Source organism: Vigna umbellata, chromosome 2 (genome assembly GCF_029865625.1).
Source record: "Vigna umbellata cultivar VRB3 chromosome 2, Vumbellata_1.0, whole genome shotgun sequence".
Lineage (NCBI taxonomy): Eukaryota > Viridiplantae > Streptophyta > Magnoliopsida > Fabales > Fabaceae > Vigna > Vigna umbellata.
This window is the reverse complement of record NC_142166.1, coordinates 49254478-49276537: the sequence shown is the minus strand read 5'-3', so window position 1 is coordinate 49276537 and position 22060 is coordinate 49254478. Positions and strand designations below refer to the sequence as shown.

The window sequence follows — 22060 nt, the reverse complement described above, 5'->3', positions numbered from 1 at the left end:
ATAAATATAAATTTGAAAACAAGTATAAAAAAATTTAAAGAACACATTATAAAAATCTAGAGTATGAATTTAACTTTGGGGAGCTCATATCTGGTTCGACGTGCTCAAAAGAATTGTCTACCGTACATGTTCTATTAATCAAACTTGACATCTATTAATCAAACTTGAGACATCAATATGAGGAGGCAACTTCTTGATGGTGACGGTGAACACACCATTCTGGTCCATGACAGATATGGCATCAGAGTTGGCATCGTCTGGAAGCGTAAACCTGCGCACGAACTTTCCGACTCTTCACCCCATACTCAAATACTCAATTCCTTCTCTCTCCTCCTTCCTCTTCCTATAGCCGTGATTAACACATTCTCCTCCTTCACCTGCACCTTAATGTCCCCAGCTTTCACGCCTAGCATGTCCAACACGTAACAGATAAACTTGCACCTTAAGCGGGTAACTCTTATAAATTTATAATGTTTTTGTTTTTAAATTTATCGTGCAATAACATATTTAATTTTATATTCTTTATAAAAATATATTAATTTATAAAATTTGTTTCATCCAAACAAATAATAATTTCCGTTTGCCATCCAAAATATGTTTGAAGTTTTGCATAATGATAGATAATAAACATGTCATTTACAAATTAATAACAACAATATTTTATTTATTAAAATAAACTCATTACATATGTTTTTATTTGTTGAAAACATAGATAAAACTCATTTTTAAAAATAAAAATTATTAAAACTGAGCATATAAGTTGATTACATTTTAAAAATTAAAATCGTAAATACCTAAGAAGGAGATAATTAATTTAGGTTCTTTTAAAGAATGATAATAATTTAGGTTTTAGTTAATGAAAACATTTCTTAATTTATTCGAAGTAATTTACCTGAGTGGTGTGTATATATATATATATATATATATATATATATATATATATATATATCATGATTATAGGGTTAATTATTTATCATGATTATAGTGTGTCTATCATTATCTTATTTATCATGATTATATTGTGTATAGGTTATCTTATTTATCATGATTATATTATGTCTAGATTACCCTATCATGATTATATTGTCTAAGGTCACCATAATTATCATGTACTTTTATATTAATTTATTTTTATAATAAAGAATTATTTTAGAGTTTCAATCTCAAGTATATATATATATATATATATATATATATATATATATATATATATATATATATATATATATATATATATATATATATATTAATATTAGAATATGCATCTTTATTTGTATTGATTTTGTAATCAAATTTAAAATATTAAATATATTGAAAGATGGTTCAATTATAATTATGTCATATTAAATGCAAAATATATATTTTTATAAACTAATTCAAATCTTTTCTTTTGTATTTTTTATTATCATCATAAAACTCATTAACATTACAAGAATAAAAAAGAAATTTAGACAAAATATATAAAATTAGTCCAGACTAACTCAATTAGGTGTGTTTGAATTTGAAAATAAATTTTGGGTAAGTGAATTTGAAAGAGAAATGAGGTGAAATTGTGGTTGTTTGGATTAGAGAAAATATGATATGATTTTAGGGAATTTGAAATGAAAGTTTAGAAAAATTTGTATTTAATAATGTTTTAATAGATACAAATTAGGTGATTATTACTATTGTTATTATTATTACTATTATTATTATTATTATTATTATTATTATTATTATTATTATTATTATTATTATTTTATTTACCATCACTTATTCTTCTTTAAAAATCAATTACATCTAAAAAAATCACACAATGAAGACACCTCCAACACTGTTCACATTCTCTCCCAACACAGTCATAACTTCAACTTCGCATAACCATCATGCATAAAAAAAACTAGTAGTAATTCATTTTCACTAAAATAGAATCGATTATTGAAAGTGAAAGTAAGTTCTATCTGACACATAAATCAATTCCAAAATTGTAAAAAAAAAAAAAAACAAACTGAAGAACGATTTGATAATTAAATTCTCCGTCTGCCTATATCTATCCACTCTAATAAAGATATAAAATCAACTATCTTTCTCAAATTTATGTTATCATTTTCTCGCAAATGAAGTTAACAAAATGAGACTCTCACTACCTTTCACTCTTTAAACCAGTTGAAACAAACACTACATAATATTTAATAAATGATTCAATACTTAGATCAACGATTTAATGATAAAAAACTATTATTAAAGTTTATAATTATTGATTGTAACACCATATAATAGATAATAGATAGTTTAATCGTTGATGCAAGTAATTATCTTTTTTAATATCAAGTAACCATAAAGAATTGTCTGTGATCACTATATCTACTTCAAATTTAGATGAAATTGAGGTAGACACATTGCATTATTTTCTAAATAATTTTTCATCAAAATTCATGATCAAGGCGACATGGTAGTAGTTTTCCATAATACTATGCTATTCTAAAATCAATAACACAAATTATCAGTTGTTACCAAGTTAAATTTTATTTACGAATTAAGATAAATAGTGAAATAAATTAAGTTAAATCTCATCTAGACTTCAATATTAAATATAAAATTCTGAAAAATGATACACGTTTTGCAAAATTTTGATTTTTTTTTAATTTCTAAAAATGCTTTAAAAATGAATAAAAAACAAAAGCAGCACATATTACATTTTCTAAAAGACACTAATCTAAGATAGCATTCATCCTAATTTCGGTCAAATTTTACCAATATAGCAAATCAAATAAAATCCAATTCAATCCTTGTTTATTTAAATATTTTTTATATTTATTTTATTTTTTCCTTTTTATCTCATCAAATTAACCAAATATAATAATAAACTAGAAAAAAAAACTATGTTAATTTTACACTATTAGTTAATAATGAATTATTATTATTATTATATATTAAATATAACTTTTTAACAATACTTACGTTGAAAACCTTAAATTTATTAACTTTTATAATAATGAACTTACATGTTATACAATATAATAAATTTCCAGGGATATTTCAGCCATGAATTTCACCTTCCTGTTCTCTTACGCTTTTTTTTCTATTAAAGTAAGATCAACCCTAATATAAAGTTTCCTTTTAGTTTTTTTTTTTATTAATCTGAGATTAATTCATTTGGACCGTATCGAGCTCAACTTTTACGTCTGGTTTTAGAGCATTTCTTCCTGCACCCTCCATAAAACCTTTGATTTCCAAAATACCATTAATTAAAATTAGGTTTAAACCCTTAACCTATTCCCACTGAGTTTCCCTTGTTTCCAATGCACCTTGTCTGGACAAGGTACTTGTGCAGATTTTTATTACATTATAAATTACACAGTCCCAAAATACATTTCGGAGTTTGTGTTATTATCATTATTATTTATAATAATATAAATATTTTTTTATGGTCTAAATTCATTTTATCTATTAGTAAAAATATTTCTATAGTATTATGAAGAGTAATTTAAATTTGTTAACAACGGTAACATCTCAAAAATACAGTCTAAAAATATATAATAGAATAATTACATTAAATAATAATCCAGATCAGTCTTACACTAAAGTAGAGCGTACGCTTATGGGCGAACGACCTTACCAAAAGAGTTACAAATTTAAACTGTACAGTGGTATAAATCTGACCGAACGGTTTACAAAATACTATATCGAACGGTCATACAAAACAAAAGAGGAAGGTGGTCGAACGATCAGGCTATCAGGCTATTGCTACTGACCGAACGGTTCTACGGTTCGGTCTTAACCTCTATCTCTACTAGGTTTTCTTCTTCCAGCGCCTCTTCCAACAGCTTGTCTCCTTCTGCTCACATCCACACGGATGATCATTGCAATGACAAAACGAACATACAAAACAGACAAGACAGGAAATACAGGGTAAGCTTATGTAATTTAATTCATGTATAAACATACATTTCACACAAACAAACACACAAGATAAATTTCATCATACGTTTCATGCAAAGCCTAATACTAGACTGAATGTTCGGACTGTATGAAATCTGTGTAGCTACGACATTCGTGCACCCGGGTGATGTAGTAACTGGGATGCCCTCAACAGCTGCCACCCGAGGTTAGTCCTATCTGTCCAAATTAACCATAAGGACTAAGACCTCTTGTCGTTCCCACACATGACCTACCCTCCTCTACGTGAGGACGAGTACTCACAGAAGATCAGGATGAACCGCCAGCTTAACATGACCACATTCATACTTTACCAATTCCAATATTCAATCATGAGTCGTTCTTCCCCGGAACGCTCGTCCATAATCCAACACATTTCATTCATATCATATTCTCTTCATCTTTCATTATTATTCACTTTTAAATAGACTGAACACTTAGAGTGTGACCGAGAGGTCTCTCGTTCCAGAACAGACTAAGGTCAAGAGGTTTACTATCAATTTGATAAAGAAACCGAGTGCAATAGATATCGTAAGAAATGAATGGAACGAACGTTAATTACAAGGTGGGCAATTAGACGAACTGACTCTTGAGAGCTCCGACTGAACACCGAAAAGACCATGTCAAGAAGTTCTAAGACTCTAGGCTGGAACCAATGAATGCATACACTTCAAAACATTCAAAAAATAATACTTAGAAGGAGTCACATGAAGAACCCGAACGTTTATAAATACTTAGCTTATTTGAATTTAGCCTGAAGAAAACCGAATGCCAGTTAATGATCGAACACGGTAGAGAGAGAGAACTCTATTAAAGTTGGACGAACGCTATTTCCTCAAGATGGATTATAAAAGAAACGAGTACGATCGCTTGGTGTAAGACCGAGCGCTACTCAGTACGAGCGCTTGGTGTGAGACCGAGCATTACTCAGTACGAGCGCTTAGGGTAAGACCGAGCACTACTAAACTTATAATAGAAGGCCTTGATAAATATAAGAAGATACTATTGGAGCAGTGTTTAAGAACAAACTAAAATATACAAATACATATATATAAATACTTAAGTTTATAAGCGAATACCAAGAAACAATTATGCTTGGTCGAACGCTCATGCACAGTATTACGAAACGAAGACGCTCGTCCTCAACTAGGATTCTTTCCAAATGACATAATCCAATTATAACCAAGTTCACTAGAAAAACCGAACGGTCAATAACCGTTCAGTAACGATCGTAAACTTTCATAGGGAATTTCATACTTCGAAATCATTTATCTCAATTAAATTTCTCAACATATCTCTTCATAATTTCGTATATTCATATCATAGCCAATTTTCATACTTCATACAATCCATATCATAGAAATTTCATACATCAGAACATAGCACATTCATATTTCATATCCAATCATCAAATCAACGAACGTTCATGCAGCACAGTAAATATACAAATTAAATTAAATAAGCTTCCCTTATCTCTGAGCGTGAACGAACGTTCCTAGAGACAAAATTAAGGCTCGCCTGACTATAATTCCTTCTACTCTCACGTTCAACAATTCTTCAAACTAAACCAAACAATAGAAGACCCACAATGGCTCAAACAAGATGACATCATGCAACCAGAACTTGGTTTTCATGTACCAGATAACGAACGACTAAAGACAAGGAGAACTTACCAGTTCAGAACTCGAAACCGATCGGTTCAAACTGAAGCCCTTGATGCCGAAAATGCTTCTACGGTGCTTGAACGGAGATCGAAGAAGAGAAAATGTGAGATTTCTTAGAGAGAAGGGAGAACTTTTAGAGAGAAGGAGGAGAAATGAGAATTTCAGAGATTAGAGGAGAGGTTGCATGCAGGGAATGACGTGGATTTCTGAAAACTCAAAGTTTTCCTTCCAACGTCAAGAACGAGCGTCCGCTCATCTGTCAACACCTGCCTTCCCCTATCTGATTTTCGGATCTCTTCGCTTGACATCTGACGTCCGTCATCTGAGTGTCGAACCCCCTCTTGACATGTGAACTCTACTAAAATTAGTCCTGAGTGCGTTTTAAATGGGTTCTGACACATTGTATTGTATTTATTATTAAAAATACTGTTTTGACATTATTAAAATTAATTAAAATATAATATATATATATATATATATATATATATATATATATATATATATATTTTAAATATATTTCGAATTGTAAAATTCAAATTTTATTTCCAATTTAAAAATACATTATGAATTATACTCTGAAAATAATCACTTATAATGAGGGACAATTTTGGATTATCATGTTTTATGGGTTACGTGAAGAAAACGGGGAAGCATGAAGAAATTGTCTTTTAATGTTTTATATGTTTGGGAAATTTGCTTATGTTTTCAAAGTTTGTTTGTTTCACATGGAAAGAGCACATGGTACCTTTACATGCAGGGCTCAGAACCATCTATGTGTGAATTTCTAGAAAGTTCACATAACGTTTCTTTGTTGATGAGTCATGTGAATCAAGTAACATTTACATCGTGGAATATCATGTAGTTGAATATTATTTTTGTTTTTGATAACCTATTCAAATTTTATATATGTTCGATGAGAAATAAACTTGTCTCTAATGAAAAAAATTCAACAAATATGAAACATGGTTTATCAGAATTTTGTAAAGAACTTTTGTTTAATATAACTAATACAAATACATTTAAGAACCGTTGAAGAAAAATAATTTGAAAAGAAAAAATAACGTTGAAGAAGAAGAATAATATATTAAAAAAAAAAAAGAACTGGTTGAAATAAAGCAGAGAGAAACATGTAGTTAAAAATGGTTTGTGAAAGTAATCTGGGGATCTAGGAGAAGAAGTAAATATAACAAGCCAACAATAAATATAGTGGAGAAGCAATAATTACTTCTTACTTAATTAATTTAATAATTTAAATATATACTTATTAGGATTATAAGGGAGCTCACAATGATATTTGGTGGTGCAGGAAGAAAATGTCGGGTGCAGGAGGAAAGCCTCGTATGTTATATCTGTAGTTGGGGTTTCGGCCATTTCATTTCACAGGCGGGTGTTACTCCCTCCACCACCACAACTTGCTTTCTCCATCACTCCATTCCCTTTTTACCATTTTTTTTATTTTTTCATTCCTATTTTACCCTTATTAAAATTTTATGGTTAATATTATTTAAAATCTGACGTGGACATTCATTCTCTTTATTATTCTTCCTTCTTTCTCTTTATTATTTTTTTCAGGTTGTCTCTTACGTTCCACTACTCTTGGGTTGTCTCTCATGTTCCACTTCTTCTCTTTTACAAAATTGTGACGTGAGAGTGTGGTGGACTTTGTGTTTAGTAAGATTGAAAGTGGGGAAAGCAATTCATCTTCAGCCGTGAGTGTGGTGGTGCTTCAAGGTGCTGGTTCAGAGGCGTGAGAGGTTCAGAGGTGTGAAGGTGCATAATAAAACCCTAAAATATAAACCGTATAATCTTTAAACGGATGTGAGCATCCGTCAACGGATGTCAACATCCGTTTAAAGATTATACGGTTTATATTTTACAGTTTTTTTTATATTAATTTTGAAGATATTTAAATAATATAATTTATATTTTTTGATATATTATTTTTGAATAAAGGATATGGAGGAAAGATGGAAGATGAGAAACGGATGTGATGGAGTTTGAGTGAGAATATGAGAGGGTTAGAAAATGGGTAAGAAAGGGTAGAAAAATAGATTTTAGGGTTAAAGTAAATAATTATGATTAAAAAGTAAAAAAGTTATTTTTGTAATTATAAAAAGTTAGTTTTGTAATTCAAAAAATATGTAATAAAATTGGGGAGGTGGAGGAAGAAAATGTGGTGGTGGAGAGAGTAACACCCTTCACAGGCTCGTTGTTTAATTGTTTTGGGCCAGTAGCCTTAAATAGGTGGTTGTTCCTGAACCTCCACCCTTTCATATGCACCTTCAATTTTCATAAATCCCTTTTAATTAATAGATATTAAAATTAATTTATTGAAAAATTCTCCGTGTACATTAAATAAAGCCTTTTTCGGCATTAAATATATTGTTTAAAAGACCTGCATCTCATTCACTTTTAAGGCCATGTTCTTTTGAGGGATTTGAGGAGATTTGAGAGGATTTGAAGATAAATTTTTTTGTTATTTATTTGAGTGAATTTAGAGGTAAATGAGAGTGAATTTGGAAATAAAATTTATGAAAATTAGTACAGAATTGTATTGACGTGACAAATTAAAAAAATTTATTTCCAAATTCACTCTCATTTACCTCCAAATTCACTCAAATAAACGACAAAAAAATTTATCTTCAAATTCTCTCAAATACCCTCAAATTTAGTCCCTCAAATCCACTCAAACTAAGTGTTTGCACCCTATGTATTCCATTTCCATTTCATTCATCTCTATTAAGTGTTTGCACCTATGTACCCTATTTCCTTCTTCTCTTGAGTGTTTTTCTACTCAAGCATTTGGTTGAATATTAAGGTGTTGGAGGTAGCTTGGAAGCTTGGAGAAGCAACTTACATGTGGAGGTTGGAGAAAACTGGAAATGGTAGCAGCTTGGACGCTGTTTTTTTTTAAATTCTCCTAATTATTAAATTTGTATATGTTACGGATGTCCATATTCAAATAAAAGTAAAACATAACGTCCGAAAGAATCAGAATGTCGATATTTGAAAAGACAATTTTCGGATCTCAATATCCGGTTTTGTCTGTATCGGATCCGATACATATTTTTTCTAAAATTTGTTTATCACATCTTGAAATGCGATGTATATATATGTTTTTTAAAATAATTGTTTCGTACATCAAAAACCGATGTGCTTTGGAAAGTTTTTTTTAATTTATTAGATTACTTTATAATATAAAAACTCACTACATTACTTTAAAATATTTAATTATATCATTTACAAATATTTAAGAGGTGATTTTAAAATTTGTTATATTATTTCAAAAGGTTTAATTATGTTATTTACAGTGTAAAAGTTTGTTTTTTTAAAATCTTTTCTTATATTTAAAATTTAAAAGTTTTTTATTTTGAATGTGAAAGTTTATTAGATTAATTTAAAATGTTTAATTATATTATTTATAAATATTTAAATAGATAATTTGTATGAATATTTTAATTTTATTAAAAATATAAATTTATTTAAAATTTATATAAAAAAATTATAAAACTATTAAGTAGTTTTAAGTACTATTATTATTTTGGTGTTTTAATTTTTAAGTTTATTAGATTATTTTTTTTGATTTTATAATTTAATTATAGATGCTTAATTTATTTTATTAGTTTTTAATTTGTTAAAAAATTGGTATAAAATAAATTGTATTGTGCTATGTGAGAAGCAAATGAAATGCGATGTAGAGAACGTAAAAGTTGAATTTGCCCTGTTCTGTGTGACAACCAAATGAAATGCAATGAAGAGAATAAAAATTAAAACCTTTAAAAATCTTTGATCAGATTCTTTTTAGTTTTTACAAAAATTAAAATAACTTTTAATTAGGGATAAAATAGTGATTTTGTTAAAATTTGGAGGTGCAGGTGAAAGGATTGGAAGTGCAGGGTGAACATCTAAATAGGTTAAGGGTTTGCAAATATAATTTTTTTACTTTATTTTAGTCATAGGAATTTCTATCGTTTTTAAATTTTTGACACTTTTCAGTGTTAATATCTAATTCATAGTTAGTTTAGAGCTGAAATTACTAACAAAATACTAAACACTTAATATAGACAACATAGTAATTAACATTTTAAATGGAGATAGTTATATTATTTTCAGTAAACAATTCAATTAAAATGTATTTATTATTTATCTAAATAAAAAAAAGTATTTTGTATGTATAATGAAAATCAAACTTAAAACCTTATAATATGTAAACAGGTAAAACTAAGATTAAATGTACAGAATTTAATCCTAGAATATGGCGATTTATATAAGCTAATTTATTCATAATTAAATTTGAAGATATTTAAATAAACTATGCATTGATTATAAAAATGAAACAATTAATTGTTAATAAACCTTACCATCACACAGTTTTAAATTAAACCGGTGCTTCTGGACTTCAAGCTACTTATTCTTATGTTAAAGTCAACTTCTAAGTCTATTTCATGTTGGTTACGTATACATTAACATCCAGAACCACTCTGTAATTATAATTATTTAATTAAAAAATCATTGAGGCACATTCTTTACAATTAGAACCCATTGTTATATATTTTCATTAGTCAGGAAAAGATCCATTTGTGTTTGTTTTGTCGTGTGGCCAACGTCCTTTCTCGGTTAAGCATCAACTGGGCCCCTTCCTCACATGCATTTTATGATTAATGTTTGAAATGTAGGATGTATAGGTAAAGAAATGGAAATATTATAATGTGTAGTTTGCTTAAGAACATTTATTAATTTGGGCAACTCGATGGTCGCTGCTACGTAATCAATCGGATTGATCTGCGTCCATAACAGCACTTAAATTAATATTGATAATATTGTATGATATTTTAATATAAAATAACATAACACCGTAGAGAAAGAGACATTAATACATTAGCATAAATGTTGTGGTAGTGCTAATTAAGATGATGGGATCGACAGGACCAATACTAATTTAGGATAAAGTGTTAATTGGTTGATCGATAAATGTTAGTATATTTGATAATAATAAAAGAGGTTAGAAACTAAACATTAAAGAATATTTGATTAGAGTAAACGAAGAGTTTGAGGCTGAGGAATTTGGAGGGTCTGAAAGAAGAGGATAAAAGATATTTTTGGAAGGAGAAAGAAAAGGCAAATCACATTTTTCAGTGTTTTTAGCTGGTATATGTATTTTTTGTTAGAACATTATGGCATCATGGTGGAATTTTTTGATCCGTATCTCGATGGCCAAAATTTTATTTTTCTAATGCATAGTATTATAGACAATATGAGTGTGGAATATTCACACCCTTTCTTTGCCATTTACCATTTTTGTTGGATTAAAGATCTTTAGAATTAGTATGATGATTCGATTAGTTGTGTATCATCTTGCATTGTGTTGAGATACTATGACTGGTTGGCAATAAAATTATCATTTTGATTGGCAACGACGTGGCATAATCTCATTTTTTATTTATTTATCATTTTTTTATTCTATTTGATTTATCAATATTTGTTCATCTTGATCACTCATTTGTTATTTATTTTTCAGTTGTGTTTGAAGTATATTTCATCATTTATCTCATTAAAAACAACGTTTCTTTGTTGTTCTAACCAAAAGATGAAAATTCGATTAACAACTAGTCTCCTAAAAGTTCAAAAAGAATAGTCTCCTAAAATCTAAAAGGAGCAACCATTCTTTTTAAAAATCCAAAATGAGCAACCATTTTTCTAAAAGTTCAAAACGAGTAACTAATCTACTAAAAATCTAAAAGGAATAATCAGTCTCCTAAAATTTGAAAGGAGCATCAAATCTCCTAAAATACGAAATGAACAATAGTTTCTTAAAAATATAAAAGGAGCAATCAGTCTCCTAAAACATGAAAGGAACAACCAATTTCCTAAAATATGAAAAGAGTAATTAGTCTCTTAAACGTCGAAAGAAACATTAGTATCCCACAAGAAAAGAGTATTAGTCTCCCAAAATGTGATCTTACAAGGCACCTAAAGGAATTTGGACAACCTGATAGCATTTTAGAATGATCTTTCAAGGTGTTCCACTAAGCTGACCTCTTAAGACATCAAGAAGAATTTGATAACCTCATGACACCCAAAAATTACATTTCAAGGTGTTCTAGTATGGTATCATGATATTATGAAGAATTTAAGTGACATAAAGCCATTCAAAACTGACTTTTCAAAAACATCTAAATTTAAGTATTTATTTTAAGGTAACCAAATGAGATGGATTGATAGTAGAAATTAAATGATTAAATTTGGTTTAAAGAACTTTTAGCCTTATATTGTGATATTAAGACTAAGGTTTTGTTCACTTGAATGGATTTGGGGAAGAGTGATTGAGGTGATTTGAAGGTAAATTTTGTTGTTGTTTATTTGAGTGGATTTAGAGGTAAGTGAGAGGGATTTGTAAGTAAATTTTTTTAATCTGTCACATCAATCAAATTCTAGACTAATTCTCACAAACTTTACTTTCAAATTCACTCTCACTTACCTCTAAATCCACTTAAATAAACAACAAAAAAATTTACCTTCAAATCCTCTCAAATCCTCCAATCACTCTTCTCCAAATCCATTCAAGTGAACAAAGCCTAAAGGAGTTGTGTGGTGTTAGGTCTAATATCAATTTAATTAATGTTAAAAATTATACTTTTAGTCTTATGCCTTTTTAGGTTAAGATTAATGCTAAGGAAGTTATGTAATGATATATCGAATGATTATAAAATTGATAAGACTAATAATGATCTAAGATAAAGTGTCACTTGTTTGATATATAAAAATATATTTGATAATAGTACAAGAGATTATAACTTCAGGGATTAAATAATAAAGAAATACTAAAGAACATTTGATTAAAGTAAATGAGGAGTTTTAAAATTAGAAAATTCACATGAATTTAAAAGATATAAAAGAAGTTGATAGAAGAGATATTTGGAGACAAGAAAAAAGTCGATCACATTTTTATGTGACATATTTTAGCTTATCGGTCTCAATAATTTTTTTTACTAAAAAACAATAATAATTTATGTTAGTTTTAATATTTTAATCTGCTTCATTATCTTATAGTATTTTTTATAACATTTTATTAAATATTTATTAAAAATACTTCTCTAATCTGTTTTTTCTCTTATTTTAACAGGTTTTCGACAACTTATGATAAGAGTAAATTATTTTTAAGGATGTTTTTCTTTTTCACTTAATGAAGTTATTAGCAACGTACTAGAGCAGGTGACATTTGACAGTATTTGGTCTTGGTGATTGGGGGTATGGATCCACTCATATTTATTGTGTGGAAATATTGGTTAATTCCAAATTTGAACATTTATTCATCTTACCACTTAGCGCATATCGTGTCATTTATTTAGCTATTCAAAGACACGTACTTGAAGGTGTATTGGTTAATTCCAAATTTGAACATTTCACTAACATTTATTCATCTTACCACTTAGCGCATATCGCGTCATTTATTTAGCTATTCAAAGACACGTAGTTGAAGGTGTAGAAAAAAAAAAAGGGTTAAATATATTTTTCGTCCCTTAACTATCACACGATTTTGGATTTAGTTCATACTAGAAACTTTAATGGTTTTTAGTTCTTATAGTTTTAAAACTCTTACTATTAGTTCTTAAAATTGGACGGCGTTAACTTTTAGTAGATGTGACACGTCTTATGTCAGCTTGCCTCTTCACTCTCTGCCACGTTGTTTTTCTTTTTATCTAGCCAATAAGAATTTGACACGTGTCAGCCCCCTTCCACCCCAAATTAGAGTTTGCCAGATTAGGGAAACTTGCCCCTGCACCTCTGCCACGATTTTGCTCTTCTATCTTACGCCGTAATGAGCCAAGAACGCGAGAAGGGAAGGGTTGCTCTCTTGCAGGTGGCGAATGGAGTTTTTGCTGTGTTTTTAGATTTGCAGGTCTATTGCAGGTGATGGTGATGACGCGAGGGAGGATGTCGCGGCTTGCAAGGATTTTGCGCGTTGAAGGTGGCGTTGATGGAGGATGGCGTCGCTACAGGGTAGCTTGCGAGATGAAGGCGCAATGGCAGAGAGACTTAGGCGATTTAGGGTTCGTCGCAGCACTCGCGATTTGGGATTTCGCTTGGCCGTGGTTCTCGATTGGTCGGAGCGAACTCGATGTGCATCTTCCGGCACGGTGCGATTTGCGATTGGAGTTGGTTGCGTTTTCTGGTTTTGTCTGAGTTTTAGGTGATTCTGGGAATGCCATGGATGCTCGTGTTTTCTAGAATGCCATGGAGCAGGTGTTGACGGCACGGAACAGTAGACGTTGGCGGCCATCTGCTTCGCCGAAATGGGGAAGATAACCCCTACTTTTGGGTCGGGCCGAATCAAAGGAAGGGGAGAAGGTCCGGCACGGCGGCTGGTCCGATGGAGGCTAGGCTCTGCCGGGGAAGACGAACGAAGTTCTCAAGCACAAGCAACGTGCGTGACAGAGAGTGAAGAGACAAGCTGGCATAAAACGTGGCCTCGCTGTTTGCCACATCTACTAAAAGTTAACGCCGTCCAATTTTAAGGACTAATAATAAGAGTTTTAAAACTATGAGGACTAAAAACCATCAAAGTTTCGAGTAGGGACTAAACTCAAAATCGTGTGATACTTAAGGGGCGAAAAATATATTTAATAAAAAAAAAAGACTATAGGCTACAGAGACCTAAATACTAAAATTAATTTAAAACTAATTTAAAACGTACACCCTTGAAATTGTAGAGAATGTTTGACGAACTAACAAGCTTGGAGTTCGGTTTGGAAAAGCGTGTTTATTAGAATATCAAACGAATATTAATATTTAGTTCGACGTTACTTTCTAAAATTCATTTTAAGTGTGCATTTATTTCTATTATTTTAATTATTCACATTTATATTTCATGCTGATTTAAATTGGGTTTTTCCTTTAAAAAAATTTCATTCAATACTACACAGACCCTGATAAAATATAGTATATTCTTGATTTGTATTTGTACAGAAAGAATATATTAAAAAAAATAGAAATTAGAAATGTAAGTGAAATGAAATATTTTTATTAATAAAATAAGCAAAAATCTCAATTTTCCACAAATATAAACCCACAAAATGTAAATTTACTGATAATAAATTAATAATATAAGACTATTTTTTAACTTCTACATAACTATTTTGTTTAATTTTTTAACCACAGCTTAACATCTTTGAAAATATTAAGCTTAAAAATAAAACTTAATATAATTATTATAATTCTCAGACATACTTTAGTCATGAGACTTTTAAAATAGGTTTAATACCCAATTTTGTCCCCACTTTGGTTCGGAAATCTCAAGTTAGTCCCTTTTTAGAAATGTAAGTGTAATGGATCCTTACTTGTAATTATATGAGTCTAATGAGTCCCTTCCGTTAAATAGAAGGAAACGGAGTTAGTGAACTGATGATGTGGCAGTAGTCATTGGTGAGGTGTCAAAACGCAATTAAAAATTTATAAAAATGAGAAAAGAAGAGTCCATGTCAGTGGGGGCAAAAGGGAAATGTCCTTGGACTGTGCTGCAAAGTCGAATGTGTAAAGTCGAATGCGTGTGTTTGAAGGTGAAGAAGACGATATACAGTGCTTCATCACAAATTTGAAGAAAACATATTCGGTTTCATAGCTGTAGTATTCGGTTCCAGAGCTTCAAACCATTCACACACGAGCTGTATCCAGTTCCAGGCGCAAATGTATTCGGTTCCCCATTCTCGCAGATCTCGCACAACACCATATTCGGTTCCAACAGCAGCTGTATTCGGTTCCGTGATGTTCCTTCCAGCATCACAGGGAAGGGAAGCTTGGCGTGGAGGTGGAGGCCGCCTGAAGTGTTTTGAACCCGGACAATGCAGAGAGCCTAACCTGGAGAAGCTCCAATCCACCATTGCAGGCATTGCAGAGAGCTCCATTCCATGGTTTAATCTTCTCCCAAATCCTTCCCAATAGAAAATGGGTTGTCACGACAGCAAGGAGAATAAATCAAAGGCAGAATTCAGCGTTGCTTATGGATCAGGCACTCGCAGTGACAGTGGTAGTCAAAACACTGTTCAATCACCACCTACCACCACTGTTGCTCAGGTTCAAACATCGTTGGTGGCCAGGTACTGAACACTTTCTTCGTTCAAACTACAATGCTTTCTAACTCTTTATTTCTTTCTGTTTTTCAAATTTGTTTTCTGGCGTATCAGAGTTCGGGAAAATCGTTGGTGCTTGAAAGCGTGGTCGGAAGAGATTTTCTGCCTCGTGGATCTGGTGATTCTTACTCTCTTTCTTGCCATCTTCTGCTCTCGTTCGCTACTTTACGAGATCTCTCTAGCAATGTTGTTCATAAAGCAGTTCTACTACTATATATTTATATATATTACAAGAAATGGTGCATTGCGGAGTACTGGTTACTAACTGTGAAATCAAAAACAATTGTGCAGATTATTTATAAAGCCAGAGAAAGCAGAAAATGAGAGAATTGCAGAGAAAGAAGTAACTCGCCAACTGCAAACCACCACTCCTCCGTCGTCTTCCCGCGATCACTGCCTCTGTTCTTTTCCACACACGAACATGCCCTAATTTAGAACAAATTACCCCCAAATCATTTTATCCCCAATTTCTAAGAAAATCCAATTTCAAAATCAGGTACCCTAACACCAGGTAAGCACGCACGCACACATTGCGTCTTGACACCTCACCAATGACTACTGCCACATCATCAGCCCACTAACTCCGTTTCCTTCTATTTAACGGAAGGGACTCATTAGACTCACATAACTATAAGTAAGGATCCATTACACTTACATTTCTAAAAAGGGACTAACTTGAGATTTCCGAACCAAAGTGGGGACAAAATTAGGTATTAAACCTTTAAAATAAAAGCATAAAGAATGAACAAAATCACAGACCTCCATGTATTTAGAAACACGCTGAGACCGGACAACTAAGGGTTTTGGGCAAATTAAAACAAAAATAGTTTAAAAATATAATAATCTACACATAAATTCAAATAAATATTATTTATAATCTAAAACTTATGGTAAAATTATGGAAAGATAAAAAAGTATAAAAAATTCTTAACAAAATGTATATAATTGAAAAATTAACTAACATGGGATAACACGTTCAAATATTTTAAATAATTCGAAGTATATGCAGAAAAACTATTTGAAAATTTATATCAAGATTATGTTACTCATCTCAAACTAATACAAATTTTTTAAGTTATTATGAATTTCTAATTTCTATAATATAGATGATATTTGATACATTCAATATGGATGGTAAGAATAATTGTGATTCGAATTATGGTTGTGAGTTGTCAGCTAAAGACTTATAAACAACTTGAAACCTAAAGGACAGAAGAACCCTACTTTGGCTTTTTTAACAACTTTTTGACAATAAGTCACATGTCATTATTTTATTGGTATGCTTAAATTTATTTTTAAATTTTTTTTGAAACGAACCAATCACAAATCACTATGTATAAATTATAAAAAAATTGTCAAAAAAATTTGTTAAAATAACATTTTCTTATTAAGATGTGTTGATAGGTTAAGAATTACTAATGGGTAAGGATACGTAAACAACTTATTTTTCAATCAACACCTTATATTTTATTTTAAAATGTAAAATAATTTGGAGAATCAACTAATAAAAATAAAATTTTTAATTTTATTAGAAGGGTAAAAAATTATATTAAAATACACACATGTAAAGTTTTCCATTGCTAATACATATTGCGAGCAGCATGCTTGTTTAGTTATAGCTAATATTTATTATCCTTCATTTTCATTTCATCAGCAACTCATTTTATAGGTGATGCTAGATATTTTTAATCAATTATCCTCTTAAATAAAAAGGTATAACTTTCTCAATTATATAACATCTTGTAGGGAAAATAATGCGCATGAATAATGTGAATTGTTTTTATATTTTGATATGATCACAAATTACATTGATATATAATAAGTCTTAAAAGTGATAATATACAATAAAACCCCTTAACTTTGTAATTAAAATATAAATTTTATCAAATCCTAGCATTCGCAGCCTTGTTCTTTAAGGGAATATTTGTTGTGCGCAATCATAGTTCTTCCTATTCTTGGCATGATAAATTGAATGCATATCAACATGTAATATAAAATGGATGGAAACAAAAGAAGGAAAGGGAAGAACTTTACTACCTACCTATAAACCTATAATGTTTCATATTTCATAAAATTTTTATGTGAATATTTCACAAGATTTATTAAATTTATAGAAAAATCTACAACCGACTTATCTTTTACAAGTTTTTATCGTAAAATATGAAAAATACAGTAATTTATGTACTTTCTTGTTGTTAATTTATCGATTTATGATTTCCTACATTATCGATCTTCTTTTTTATATGTACACACATGTAAAAAGAATCCAACTAAACAAATAGGCATCAAACATAATACCAATAACAATAGTTTTAAAAACAAAAACAATTGGATGTTATGACAAAGTCAACAAGAAAAAAAAGGAAACAGTAATTGTAGATTTATATAAAGATGTAGCAGGTTGGACTGAGGCATTGATGGTGTATCAACATCGATTAATTCATGTACTTTATGCTCCCAACAGCAATGGGTATCAAACCCTTTATCCTTCTCCTCTTCATCTCAACTTCATCTGCTGCAGCCACAGATACACTTCAAGAAGGTTCTTCACTTTCAGTAGAGAAACAAAGCGACATCCTCTTTTCATCCAATGGTGATTTTTCAGCTGGCTTCTTCCAAGTTGGTGAAAACGCCTTCTGCTTCTCCGTTTGCTTCACGCGCTCCGAACAACCCACCGTTGTGTGGATGGCCAACCGTGACGAACCTGTCAACGGCAAAGGCTCCTTCCTATCACTCTGGAAAAACGGCAACCTCGTTTTGACGGATGCCGGAGGAACCGTTATCTGGGAAACCGCCACTATCTCCTCCTCCCAACTTTATCTGAAGCTAAGAAACAACGGAAACCTCCTTCTCCTCAATTCCAAAGGCACCACCATTTGGCAAAGCTTCGCTTCCCCTACCGACACCCTTCTTCCAACGCAACCACTCACGGAACGAGGCGGTCTCGTTTCTTCGAGAAGTGCAACGAACCATTCATCGGGGTTCTACAAGCTTTACTTCGACAACGACAACGTTCTTCGCTTACTCTACAAAGGTCGCACGTTTTCCAGCGTGTACTGGCCACCATCGTGGAAGCTTGCAATTGACATAGGCAGATCCACCTACAATGTAACCAAAACTGCTTCTTTAGATTCTTTTGGACAATTCACTTCCTCTGACGGGTTTCAATTTCTCTCCACGGATTATCCCAAAAAAGTGTACAGGATACTCAAGTTGGATTCTGATGGTAATTTGCGTTTGTATAGCTTCAACGAGGAGCGTAAGACGTGGGAGGTGACGTGGCAAGTTATTCCAGAACCGTGCACCATTCATGGAATTTGTGGAGCGAACAGCATGTGCAATCATGATCCCGTTATTGGAAGGACTTGCTATTGCTTGAAAGGGTTTAAGGTTAAAGATCCCAATGACTGGACTCAGGGCTGTGAGCCTGAGTTTTCTCCTTCATCTTTTTCTTGCAACAGTCGCCAGTCATTTGGTTTTCTCCGTCTTCAAACCACGGAACTGTATGGCTACGACTGGAACGTGACACGCGTTTCGAGCTTAAAGGAATGTCTGAATATATGTCTGTCACTTTGCGATAAATGTGTAGCTGTTCAGTTAAAGTTTAACGAGTTTGCTAGCTATAATTGTTACCCGAAAACGATGGCATTCAATGGACGGGATATTCCTAGTTTCGATGGAGAGATTTATCTAAAGTTGCCGAATTCGATTCTGCGCTCGTCCACGAAGATTCTAAAGCATTCCCGGATGAATTGCCCCGTTGGTTTGTCTCAAAAGTTTAACAGGGTTTATCAGCCGCCAAAAAAGAACTCCACATTGAGTTTCTTGGTTTGGTTCGCTTGCGGGGTCGGAGTGTTTGAGTTTTCCACCATTTTCTTGGTGTGGTTCTTCTTGTTCAGAACAAGCAAGCACCCTCACAGGCTGGATCAACAACACCATCTTCTGTCTGCCACAGGGTTTCAGAGGTTCACCTACGCGGAGCTAAAAGCCGCGACAAAAGGGTTCAAAGAAGAGGTTGGGCGAGGAGCAGGTGGGGTTGTTTACAAAGGGACATTATATGATAACCGTGTTGCGGCTATTAAACGCTTAAACGAAGCTACTCAAGGGGAAGCTGAATTTTTGGCTGAAATAAGCACAATTGGCATGCTGAACCACATGAATTTGATTGACATGTGGGGGTATTGCGTTGAAGGGAAGCACAGGCTTTTGGTGTATGAGTACATGGAACATGGATCCTTAGCAGACAATCTCTTTGGCAACGGTCTTGATTGGAAGAAAAGGTTCAACGTTGCCGTGGGCACAGCCAAAGGTTTAGCTTACTTACACGAAGAGTGTTTGGAGTGGATTTTGCATTGCGACGTGAAGCCTCAAAACATTCTACTTGACTCAGAGTTCAAACCCAAGGTAGCAGATTTTGGGTTGTCAAAACTTTTAAACAGAGACGAGCGTGGAAACTCTAGTTTTTCACGAATAAGAGGGACTCGAGGGTACATGGCTCCGGAGTGGGTCTACAATCTGCGTATCACTTCTAAGGTGGATGTTTATAGCTATGGGATTGTGGTGTTGGAAATGGTGAGTGGAAGAAGCCCTGTGGCAATTCACAGTCTTGAGAACAGCAGGGACATGGACCACCATCGCCTGGTGACGTGGATAAGGGAGAAGATAAAACATGCACCCACTTGTGCCTTTTGGATGGAGGAGATCATTGATCCCAAGTTAGAAGGAAACTTCGACGTTTCAGAAGTAGAGGTTTTGGTTAAAGTGGCTTTACAGTGCGTCCAAGATGACATGAATGAAAGACCATCCATGAGCCAAGTTGCAGAAATGCTTCTGGCCAACGAAAATAAACTCATCTCTCCTTAGTTACATGTTTTTGCATTTTTGTCACCAGTGCTGCATCTTCTTTTGAAGGAAAGGATAAATTATAAACAATAAAGTTTTATTTATGCTGCATTGCTACTGTTCTTATACACAGTATTATTTCGGTTTAATTGTTGATCAAGTTCTTCAGTTATCACAAAATCAATATTTTCGTTATAATACCATCTTAAGATAGGTTAATAATATTAATTGTATGAATCTTAAGATTATTTTATATGACATGCAATAATTATAATTTGTCAAATAAATAATTATTTAATATTTTGTGCATCATATTACTAAAGATCAAATGTGACAATTTCTATTTTTAAAAAGATTAAAACAAAGTGTTTCTAGAGGAATTAAGATCAAAATTATCAAATTATACAAGAATTAAAAATATAGTTCAGTATTGTTTATCCTTTTTATTTTGGACTTTTGAACTTGTAAGAGTTTTATGTTTGAGTTGGAATAGCTCTTAAACTTTGCTTCTTATTAGAAAATTGTTCATGTAGAATAAGGATAAATAATTTAACTATGGTTGAACATTAAATGTGGTAGAGATATTATAAATAAGGATTAGAAATAAAGATGAAAACAGCCAACAGTAAACAGACAACATAAGCCAAAACTCTTGCCGTAAATCTGTAAATATCCTTAATCATACAATAAGAAAATGGATTTATTAGAAATTTCCTTGATAGTTGTATCAGAGGGAAACATTATTCTTGATTTTCTTACATTATTTTTTAACTTCCTTTTATAATTACCGTTTTATCGTGTTGTGTTTTAACAATTTTTCTTAACTCGACTTGTTTTTTCACAGATAATGTTTCTTAATACTTCGATCTGTTTCTCTCTTTTCCGTCAAATGTCACGTATTCTTTTGGTATCAATTTATCTGAGATAAGATTCATTATCTGTCATTTTCTTTCCTTTTCCCGTTTTCTTCTTATTAAATAATTTGATATCTTAAATAAGAATGTAAAGAAAAATAAGACAAAAATAACGTGAGCCAAACATTACTGCTATACTTGATGACAAATCCGAGTTCTGACTATTTTATGTCAAGTTGAGCTCCCACAAAAACTGTGTGAGGATTGCTCATGGAAACGAAGACCACTGAACTAAAAATCCACTGAAAAATTTGGGTCAATTTGAGACAACTTTGGGTTTATAATAATAATAATTGTGATAATTTACACATCAGCAATACAAACCTATTTCATTTTTCTTTCTGTCCTCGTATTTGTTTTTGAGTATTTTTTTCAGCCAAGTTCATAGTCTTCCATTTGGAGTCAAGCAACCAATAGATATATATATTGTTAATTTAATCAAATAATCCATACCGACCCAAATGGCATACCTAAACGTAGCAACTTGGCCAATGACGATTATCTATGCTTCAATTGGAGAGGTTGGTCAAGTTTTTTGGCTTTTGGCAAGCAACTCAATATAAGAAACATTAGTCACGGGGTTAATTTTAGTTCT

General features: G+C 31.8%; 1 protein-coding gene across 1 annotated transcript; it reads left to right on the top strand.

The window, feature by feature from the left end:
• The first annotated feature begins 18044 nt into the window (after positions 1 to 18044).
• On the top strand, positions 18045 to 20731 carry LOC124839632 (putative receptor protein kinase ZmPK1). Its single transcript, XM_047315516.2, has one exon. It carries the CDS (start codon positions 18152 to 18154, stop codon positions 20570 to 20572), a length of 2421 nt encoding a protein of 806 aa, XP_047171472.1. The 5' UTR covers positions 18045 to 18151; the 3' UTR covers positions 20573 to 20731.
• The last annotated feature ends 1329 nt before the right edge of the window (positions 20732 to 22060 follow it).

Excerpts from the sequence above, each read along its gene's own strand:
- LOC124839632 (XM_047315516.2), top strand. The coding sequence starts at position 18,152 with ATGTACTTTATGCTCCCAACAGCAATGGGTATCAAACCCTTTATCCTT.